The sequence below is a fragment of the Pungitius pungitius genome, chromosome 20, assembly GCF_949316345.1.
Source record: "Pungitius pungitius chromosome 20, fPunPun2.1, whole genome shotgun sequence".
Taxonomy (NCBI): domain Eukaryota; kingdom Metazoa; phylum Chordata; class Actinopteri; order Perciformes; family Gasterosteidae; genus Pungitius; species Pungitius pungitius.
The window spans coordinates 3,315,807-3,326,581 of record NC_084919.1 but is presented as its reverse complement, the minus strand read 5'-3'; the positions used below and the strand labels follow the sequence as shown (position 1 = coordinate 3,326,581).

At 46.1% G+C, this 10,775-nt stretch overlaps 1 protein-coding gene across 1 annotated transcript; it reads right to left on the bottom strand.

Moving 5' to 3' along the window:
* Positions 1 to 5,569, bottom strand: rnf217 (ring finger protein 217). Its single transcript, XM_037448820.2, has 7 exons — positions 4,503 to 5,569; positions 1,977 to 2,198; positions 1,716 to 1,880; positions 1,115 to 1,212; positions 885 to 988; positions 186 to 257; positions 1 to 103 (listed from the first exon to the last, which is right to left on the bottom strand). The coding sequence occupies exons 1-7, from the start codon at positions 5,442 to 5,444 to the stop codon at positions 21 to 23; spliced, it is 1,686 nt and encodes a 561-aa protein (XP_037304717.2). The 5' UTR covers positions 5,445 to 5,569; the 3' UTR covers positions 1 to 20.
* Between the last annotated feature and the right edge of the window lie 5,206 nt (positions 5,570 to 10,775).

Here is a 10,775-nt window from a genome sequence, read left to right as displayed (position 1 = left end):
CCCCCCACCCCCCCCTCGGTTCAGATCCACCGTCCGGAGCCCTGTGTGCGCTGCTGCTTCTTCCTCCTCTTACACACGTAGTAGACCGGGAAAACCACCAGACCTACAGAGAGAGAGAGGTTCCTCACTCTGATCAATGTGCGTGTGTGTGTGTGTGTGTGCGTGTGTGTGTGTAGTTGGGTTACCTATCACCAGCGCCAGAGCTCCGAGCACCATGACCAGCAGAATGACCACTGGAGCTATCAGCACCTTGGTGCCTGCAGAGAAGAACAGAACCATAATCCTCCATTATTAATAAATGTCCTTTCAGTCTGGATTCCAAACGAATGCGTTTGGTTTGTTACATTTGCTTCTTATTTTAACGTGTCGCAGGACAACAGCCAACCAGAACCCAGCCAAGGGACGCCGAGGGACAAATTAGCTCCTGGTCCAGCCGGCACCCTGCTGACAATAACTAGCCGAAGCTGTCATGAAGTGCAAAGCCTTAATATGGAAGTGTTCACTGCCGCTGCAATCAAGGGGGAAGCTTCATTTCTGTCAGATGGGACGTGGACGGATGGCCAACACGGTTTAAATTACGTTTTTTTTTTTTTAATCGAGTGCTGAACTATTTCACCTTTGCTCGCTCTGATCTACAAGTATGATCCGCAGAGTGCAACAAGTTGACGCCGATTCATTTGAGAACAACATTGGGCAGCGCGGGCAATCCCTCACTAAAGCAGATTACAGAAGATAAAGCAGGTTTCACGTTTAACACCAGTTTATTGCCAAATAACTCAACGAATCTAGCAAATGTGACATTGGTGCCTGAATACGGATGACACTGCACCTGCCTAACCAGATAGAGAGAGCACACACACACACACACACACACACACACTTACCACAGACCGACCCTCTAATTAGCCGTCTCAGATGAGGCTTATCAGGTAGGTAGCGGTACTTGCACCCGAACACGCTGAGGTTTGATGTATGGTCTCCAAAAAACCTGACAACGAGAAGGTTCTAAGATTGAATGAGATCGTCACATAAAAAGAGAGGAGGAGGAGGCGGTCAGAGTGAAGGAAGTAAAAAACAAAAACAAAAAAAAACAATGGTGGTAGATGTTCCTCACCGTAAGTGTCGATATCGCTCTCCACAGCGGTAACAGAAGTTAGTGTTGCACTGCGTGCACGTCATGTGGTCGCATCCCTCTGTCCGCTGGATGTGGATCTACGGATGTAGACCAGGCAACAATAAGGGAGAAATAAAAAATAAAAAGATTAAAATACTATTATCATTAAATGGATGAAGATCTACATAACGTAAAGTTCTTTCTTTTTTTTGGCTGTGTCCTTTATTGGAAAATAGGAAAAATTTCAGTCTTGAGTTTGCACTAAAATGGAACTCTCAGCATCTGTTTCAGCATCCACAGAGCAGCATTATACTTAATGGATCTTTTCCTTTATGGATTCGTCTGCTGCAGCAGTACAAACTGACCATTAAGCCCCAGCTGCACTCTCTTCCAGCTAAAGAGCCAAGACGGAGCGCTCCTTGCGTTCGATGCGCGTCTCAGGCGCAGCCCGTTTCCACGCGCGCCTCAAAAACCCGAGCGGCCCTCCGCTCCTCTAAAACCTCGCCGTCCATCATCTCCTTCCGGCTCTTAGGCCCGCATTGATTCATTCATCTGCATCCACCCCACTCGGGGTCCAACTTCTTTTCCCCCCCCCACTCACCCTGCACCGCGGACACTTCTGGGCGTTCCTCTGCCCGTGCTCGATGACGCTGGCCCAGCCTCGCAGCAGCTTGTCTCCCTTCCTGTAGTCGCGACATTTGACCCCGCTGTGCCACGGCGCGTGGCACTTGAAGCACCACACGAACTGGCAGGTGTCGCACTGGATCTAAAGCAAGAGGGGGGGTGGGGCACAGAAAGCTGAACGCGTGCTCGCGTTGCTCGTCTGGTGCGGCGTCTTGGTGTCTTGGGGGGGGGGGCTCACCTTGTACTTGTGCTCCGAGGGGTTGAGGTTGCTCCCCTTCAGGGAGGTGAAGCGGCTGCACTGGGGGCAGGGTTTGGTGCTCGAGTCCAGCTGACTCAGCTCCAAGAAGTACCGGTATTTGGCCACGTCCTCGTCGGACAGACGGGAAGTGACCAGGCCCTCCTCCAGGTAGCCGCTGCACTCCGGGATCGGACAGCCGATGTACGACTTGGCCACTCGCACCTGGGAAACGTCACAACAATTATTATTATTATTTTTATTTCAAATGGACATTAAAAAGCTTTAGCAATAAGCGAAAGAATGTGTGTTCGACTAAGTGAAAGTGACACTATAACGTCAACGCGATAGCAACACCATCTGCTCCACAATTAGTCTTTGGGTGACGTTCTTCAACCAAATCTACACGCGGAGTAAATTCCCACCACGGACGGGAAACGGTTAATAATTTACCCCCGATTAGAGGGAGTAGAAGGTGGATGAATGGAAGGGCTGAAGTGGGCCGAGGTGAAGTTAATGTGTATCAAAGCCCAAACAGACACACACGGGTCACTTCAGACCGAGTGCTCGGCCGTAGTTTAGTGGAGCATAAGTCACGCAGTCTGAGAAGAAAACAAACACAGTGTCACACGGGGCACGGACACTTTTCAAATAGAACTCCTAATGATTTTAAAATGTTTCAACTGGTTCATAATCTTACCTCAGTTACAAAGAAAAGCACATTTTCTGTTAGTAAGTTCACACCAATGCAAACCAAAGAATACACGTGGGACCTAAAAATACTTTCAGGATTATACTTTTCACCATCTAGCCTTTGTCTATCTTTTCCTCGGGGGGGGCACCTCTTCTCTGCCCCCCCCCCCTCCACCCCCCACTCACTATGCATATCTTCTTTCTGTGTCTATTTCCGCACAAAAAGTTATCTGAAATATAACAACACACACAAAGTAAAGAACAGTAGAATCATCCCCTGAGGGTGTTACACCACACGCACACACACACACACACACACACACACACTAAAAGCCTGTTACAGGATAATGCAATAATGGAAACGTATCCTCTGGAAGGCATGAGAGCTTTGATGCGTTGGCATTGTTGCCACAACACTTGCACGGCGACGGCCGGTGACTGGTTGGACAGGTTGTGAGTGCTGCCAAGCCGTCTGTCACATACCACACAGGCGCGTCAACGTTTACAGTGCTTCAAAATGCCGGAGCGAGGCACAGGCCTACACGAAGTGCAAACATACACGAGTAGTAGCAGTAAAACACAGAGGCCCACTGTGCACAGAGCCCACTGTGAGTTCAGGAGCAAGGCTAAGAACCAATATAGTTAGCCCCGTCTTTGATTTGTGCACATTGTGGTGCCGTTACTCCCCAACGTGGGTTATTTGTACCTTGAGGATTAAGGCGGCTAGAAAAACCATCGAAATTGCCATGGCAACGGACAAAAAGAAACGAGGTACACATATCCAATTGGAAAATTTGTGTAACGCATTTTTTCTTACTGCAAAGACAGTCAGTACATCAACCGGGAGTGGGGTTGTAACGTAGTAGTTTACATGTGCCTTATCTCGCTTCAGCGTCGTTATCAGAGCGTGTTTGTGTGATTATTCCTGCCTCGTTATCGCAGCGAGACAATTGCAGATAAAAGGCTGTCTGTCTCACTGATGAACACAGTTTTATCTGAACACATTGAGGGAGATTACACGGTAGCACGGACCCGTGAGCGTAACTTCTCCCTTTCTCGTACGAGTTAGTGACAGGGGCAGCATACGGGTTTAATTTGATCAACGACATCCACCCTGAAAGCCGTTGGCGACGTTAGATGGGCAACGAGCCTTTTATAGTCAAGTCCCTATTTCTGCAGCAGCTCTGATGAAACAAAGTCAATGTATCCCTTGTGTATTATCCAGTCGATTGGTTTATACGTGGAAATCGTCGCCACAATCGTTTGTTGATGTAACAGATGTTTTGGCCCTATTGTGACTTATTTGAGCAGAGTCACAGAATGACTTTGCAAAGGGAGCTGCTCTCTACGTATACACCTTAAAACTCAGGCAGATTTTTCAGAGATGACCAGAGGCATTTCGGGAAAAGGAGTGAAAGAGTGGGGAAACGTAACCATGTTGTAGGACACGCGCGTGCTTCGGTCAGGGGTGGTTTTCTGATGGTGAGATCTTCCTCCTTCAGAAATGTTCGTGCAGAATCTACGAAGCAGCTGTTACCTAACAACGAGGAGACCTGCAGATGTGGGCCGCAAATAGAGCCTCCAGGTATTTCATAACAGTTCCCAAAATGCCTTTCGAGTAGATAATATGCCAACATAACAACACACTTGAGAAATTGTCACGACTGTCTGTTGTTGTTGTTGCTGCTGCTCACAAGGACACACGAACAACTGCTGCCTGAAACAGCAATGGCAGGTCGTGAGACATGCTCAGCACTGTGACACCCAGCTGCACTGAACCCCCCCCCCTCCCCCCATCATCATCATCATCATCATCATCATCATCATCATACCAACCTGGGAGCTGACGTAGAGTTCCAGGCACTCGTCGCACACGGCCTTCCTGCAGCAGGGCAAGGGTGCGATGGTTTTCTCTTCCAGGCACACCCGGCAACCCTGCGTCGTTGCCTCGGCACCGGCCTGCTCCGTGGACAGCCGCCGCAGGGCCACTCCGCCGAAAGGAGCCACCAGGTCGTCCAACGTGTACGCAGTCGGTCGGGGACTCGAACCCGCGCCACGTCCCGTCTCCGGGTCCGCGTCCGGCGCGTCCGACGCGACCGCGTCATCGTCCGTTATTTCACCGTCTTTTCGATGACTTTCGTTGGCGATGCAATAAACAGTACAGTAGACGTGTTCTTTAGACGACTCCCCTAAAGTGTCGGCGTTGTTGCCGCCGTCACGTCGATGACGTCGCAGGCTTGTCACGGTCACAAGTTCGACTCCCCTTCCATCCGAAGTCGCCGAGTCGCTAAGGGCTGGCTCGCTTTCATCCACCGCTTCGCCCGTTTCTCGCTGCGACTTGTCACGCGCGCCGCGTTCGGCCCCATGGCCGTTCGAAACGTCGCCGTTGACGTTTGCCTCGCGCCGTTCGTGCTCGGCGCCGCGCTGCATCCGACTGTTGGCGTTGAAACACAAAGACGGGGACTTTGAAACGCCGAAATTCCGCCTCAAAATCTCCACGGCGCTCGCCCTCCTCCTCTCTCCTCTGCCGTTGCAGTTGTTGTTGTTGTTGCCCCGCGCATCCTTCCCCTCCGCGCCGCTCCTCTCCTCCCAGTGCCGCTCGCCGCCGTCGAGGGACAACCGGGAGTTCGTCCTGGCGACGCGGCGGCTCAAATCTCCGACCGACGGCTCAACTTTGCCGTCCGCGGAGGAAGTTTCTGTCCGTCTCGTAAAACTCGGCATCCTGCAGGCGTCGGCTCTCGGTTCGTCATCTTCCATCCCCGGTATTCCTCGCCCCATTTAGCGAGCGGGTTCTCCCTCCCGGCCGGTTCCTCGTAGCCGTCAAGCCTCTCGTTCCGAGATACAACCAAAACAAAACAAAGCGGCCAGCTCTTTGCTTCCGGGTAACGACGTCATCGTGGAGGAGAGCAGCGATAGGCCGGAAAGAAGCCCACGTGGTAGCGTGCACCTCGGCACCAGCATCTTGGCAAAAGTGCTGGCAAAAGGAGGAAGTCTCTAATAGTCTTTTTGGTGACAATGTGCAACCACAACTCCAGCCCCCCCAATGCTCAAAAAATTAAGAATAGTATATATATATACTATTATACTACTATATATATACTATTCTTAATTTTTTGCTCAAAAAATTGCTCAAAAAATTACATTTAGAAAATAATTAAGAAGAGTATATATATATATACTATTCTTAATTTTTTGTATATAATTTTTGTATATTTTTATATATATTTATATATAAATATATATATATATATATGAGATAATCACAACCTGGGGCCAAGAAGTCGGCTTTGCGGTTGGAGAAATAAAAGCTTTGTGTCTACTGTTTGCAGCTCACTTGCTTCTTCCAGCACTTACTGTAAGAGCAGCATCATAAATTATTTCAATTAGAGGTCCAGGTATGCTCAAATATTCAGAAGCAGTCGGGGCACAACTGGATCATAATACAATATAACTAAATTACTCTTCTCTAATCCTTTTTTATTTAATTTTTATTTAGCAGGTTTCAAATAAAAAAAGTGTATATTTCACAGAACAATCCCAAGTCAATGTCCACTCTCTAACTTACCCGGGTGCTTTTAATCTCGTCCATGTATGACGTTTGCACTGTCGTCATGGAGATGGCTCATCTGTCATCACTTGACCCAGCATGAATTGAGCCATGACATCTCTATGACAATTGAACAAACTGCTGACAAAGACCGTAGGACACTTGCTTTTCCTCCCAATAGACCTTTATCCGAGCTGACATTGTGACTTGTGATAGCAGAGCAAAACCAAAGGTGGAACAAAATGTCATTAACGATGGCTCAGTTCCATTAGGTCTCCCAAGAAGCCAGTGGCAGTTTCCGAACTTTATGACAAAAACATCAATGATTGCAGGCTGCAGAATATGTTTAGTTTTAAAAAGGGTTCTAAACCTCTTCTTTTTATTACACAACACCATGCAATGAATCATCCATAACCAGAACACTTTTTATTCCGGCAGGGAAAGTAACACTTTAAAAGTGAAAGTCATTTGGACCGTCTCATGAATTTAGTTCAGCGCCTTTGGCACAACTTTCCAATAAACCTAACCGGGGAGCCTATGAAATGGGATGTTAGCTGCGTTAAAATTCCTCATTAATGCCTCAGTGTGCAAGCCACGAAGGTAATTAGCATGCTCGTCCTGGCTGTGCCCGATTGTTTTTTAGTGGAGGATGTGAACGATGCTAAACAGGTTGTTTTCCAAGTGCGAGTCCCCCGTTTATTGCATGAAGGCAGTAAAGCCGTCAGATGTGCTCTGCTTTACATTTTAACAAGTGTGATGAAGCAGGGGATGCTCCGCGGGCTACAAACGAATATATGAAGTATACTTCCAATCATGAGAATTTACTCCATCTTTAAAACTGAGCCTAATGCATTTTCATGAATAGGTTTTCAGTCTTAATTGGGTAAATGTTTCATGTATTATTTTAACACCATTGTGCTCAGGCATTTCAACACTGAATTTACCTTTGAGTGCCAGATGAAGGGAGGTTTTTCTCAGCAGAGGAACAATTGCGCTTCGGGGCAACGACTTTGTCTCTGCAAAAGTCTTCTCGTCAAAGACACACAGATGTAGTGATTTGGGTTCCGGCTTCAACGTGGTTGGCTTCGGTTCCGTTGTGTTAGAAAGGGATTTTTTTTTTCTTCAGAACTTAAACGCTAGCAGAACAACAAACTCAACCCAAAAGGAAAAAACACTTTTTTTTTCACATGCGTAATATAGCAAATGTGAATCATTTGAGGTCACGGGAGGTACAAAAAAAGGACAAAGAGAGGACACAACATGGACTTCACTGCTCCGCTGTCTACAGTCACGTATGGTAAAACCATCGGAAACGGAGAAGGAGTTAAACCAACCTGTATGGTTTTATTTAGCGGTGAACATGAACAAATCAACCCAGAGCCACAGACAAAGTTGACGCAGCAATGTTTACACTGAAGTATTATTATTATTGCACTCTCTAAATGCTCTTCTGACAAAAGTGTCTCCACTGCGATGGTCCAATGTGGCTCTATTGAGCGTTACAATGAAGGGAAAAGTCTCATATTGGACAATTTGTAGGAAAAAAAGACCCGTTAAGTTAATAGCAGTTGAAGCTGAGCTGTGGAGTCCCTCAGGGTTCTGTCTTGGGTCCTACATATTTTCCAGCTGTCTTTCACTTTGTAAATTGTAAGACTTTATTGAACTACTACCTTAGCAAAACTACTTTCTCAATCAGCTTCGTATCTCAGTGATGGGATCCTACCTGAAGGCACACTATTTGTTAACAGGTTATGATCATGACAGCTGAGAGCTTCCTGTCTGTCAGGCTGTTACTGATGGGATGAAGGGGATGTAACTCTAATGCCAAGAGCTGATGTCACATACATCAATCTAGATTTAGCAGCTAGTTAATCAATACATGGGTCAATTGATTGGGTTTGTTTGTTTATCTTTACAGGAAACTGTTGCTGTTTATTCACCTTCATTTATATTTAGTTCTTAAGTATTTCAGAAAAAACATTCAACTCAAACCAACAAGATTTTGAGAGCATAATTGAACTCTTAATAGTTATCAAAAAAGTTTCAATAAAGCTGAAACGCTTAATTAAATGCTAAATTTACTTTGAAATCTTGTAAACGTTGGATAAATTTCTTTCCCCAATTATTCATTCATTTATTCAGCGCCAACTAACAGAAATAAAGATACTCTTTCCACAACTTTAATGCTTCCAATGGAGGCATTTGTAACTTCCAAGAGAGTCAGGACTCTACAATAGCATGACTGAATGTTTATTGAGACCATCAAACAAAATAAGGGCTCCCCTCAAGCGTCTTCTGCAAATGTTTAATTCTTTATGTACAGATGTGCATTCCTAGATCTACCGACAAGAAGCTCTATCAACTGTTCCAAAGGCTAAATGTGATCAAGCACAGGTAAGTTACCAACCGCGTGGGTTCTGTCTTCACAATTCCTTCAAAATAAAATATCTAACCGTTGTTATTGCTGTTCATTAATACTCTTTAATGATTCCCACAATTTCCTCCAAGTTTTGTTTGCGTTGAAGTTGTGGCTCTGCAGGTTCTGGGTTAAGTGTCGTTGAGTTCACCATGAAACAGAAAAGTCACACACACACACACACACACAGACACACACTGAAATCCCCTCCTATATCTGCCAGATTTGGGTTTATGTTGATATTGGTTCCACAGAACCAGGTGATATTGCCAAGATCAACTCTGTTAAAGGCAAATAAAATAATATAAAATCCCTTTCATTTCAAATTCTCTCACGACTCATCCAACTTTCTTTATCAATAACAGCTTAAATAATGAATATGTGACCCTTTCATATTATTAGATCCTGATTTGAATTTTGCAAAAACACACTTGATTATCAGTCATTTCATTTATTAAAAACAACGTGTGGAGTTGGTTATTAAATTAGTATTTTAAAGTTAATTATGTGCTGAAGTGAATGTGAATTTTCAGCCCTAACAGTATTGTTAATGAAAGAATTACAGACTATAGTGCAACTAATTCCCTTTCCTCCCAATCTCCTCCTTCTCTCTCATCTCAAAATACACTGTACAATAAGAAGGAATAAAACATAGTATCCCACTTGTCCACAACATCACACATTAGTAGTCAACTAGAAAAAACAGTAAACACGGCCACATGTGATTAAAAAACGTCTAGAAGGTCAAAGTTACATTTCATCCTTTTTTACAGAGTAGTTGCTATTTTATCTCCATTACTCTGGGAACATTTCAGACTGTTATTTATAGAAAACCACAAAGTTCACATTGAGAGACTTTCTGAGAGTTGAGGCGCATTCATCGATAAACAGTCCCCAGGTTAAGTAGCTAGTTAGTCACACGCAGCATGAGATTAAATACGCAACAGTTTGGAAACACCTCATGCAAACACACAAAAGTAGCTTCTGTCCTCCGGGGGGGGGGGGGGGGCAGAGGAGCCTTCACTGGGGGGGGGGCGGCCTCTCGACGTCAGCTCGGCTGAAGATAACAGGGAGGGGGGAGGGGAGGGGGGGGGGGCGGGTCTTTGTGGTTTGCAGAGGGGAAAAATCCGTCAGTGTTCCTCGGTGGACGGAGAAGGCCTCGGACTCTTGGTCCAGTGATTGCAAACACAAACGCAACACGATTGCTTACGTTTCCACGCGGGAATCTGTGTTTTAATTTTTTTTTTTTCCCCGAACGGAATAAAAGGAGAAAACCTGCTGGTCGCCCTTTAATGCAAATGTCATTTTTGCCTCTATTTGGAATATCCTCTGTGTTCTTCTTGTGAGTCTAGTGAGCCTGAGAGCGATTCTTTTTGGTCCCAGACTGTGGCTCCCTGCGGTGAGGAGAGGGGTCACTTGCACGTGTCATAGTCTGCAGGCGCTTTCAGTGTAAATTGCCAGGAGTTGCAACGTATCAATAAATAACCCAACTCAGATGCTTCTCTCTTCCCACGCGATAATGGCCCGCCATCATTTTTAAGCTCTGGCACATTTTGCATGGTGCAGAAAAATGGGAATCTTGTGATGAGATTCGAGGGCGATATGACAGTGATTGTCATTTCTGTAAAAGGGGGGGGGGGGGGGGGGTGAGCCTCGTACGCGGATGATTTAGAAATGCCGCTGTTGGGTTACTGATCGGGGCACTTGATCCAGCCTCCCAACTTTTCTTTATAATTCAGAAAAAAAGGGAGGAAAGCAAAGTGGCCTTCAGAAAGGGACGGGTCGAGTGTGACCAGCGGAGCTACGAGGGCCGAGGCGGATGGGGGAAACCGTTTGTCTGACCTCCATCCCTCCTCCGGGGTGGGAGGGGGGGGGGGGCTTTCTTTCTATCTACCTCCTCCAGTCCGTCTTGGATGGAAGACAAAGTACAAAGGCAAGCGGGAGACCGGGGCTCTTGTCCTCTTGTGCGTGTTACTATGGTAGAAATCACCCAAGGGCCTTTGGGATGCTGCAGAAGGGGTCCTGTTTGTCTCCCTGTCTGCCTGTCTACATGTCTGTCAGGTGTTCAGTCTTCCGGCGTTTTTGGATGACTGTAAACATTGTGAAGATTCCCAATGAAAATGTTTATTCTTCTGTTATGTGTGTG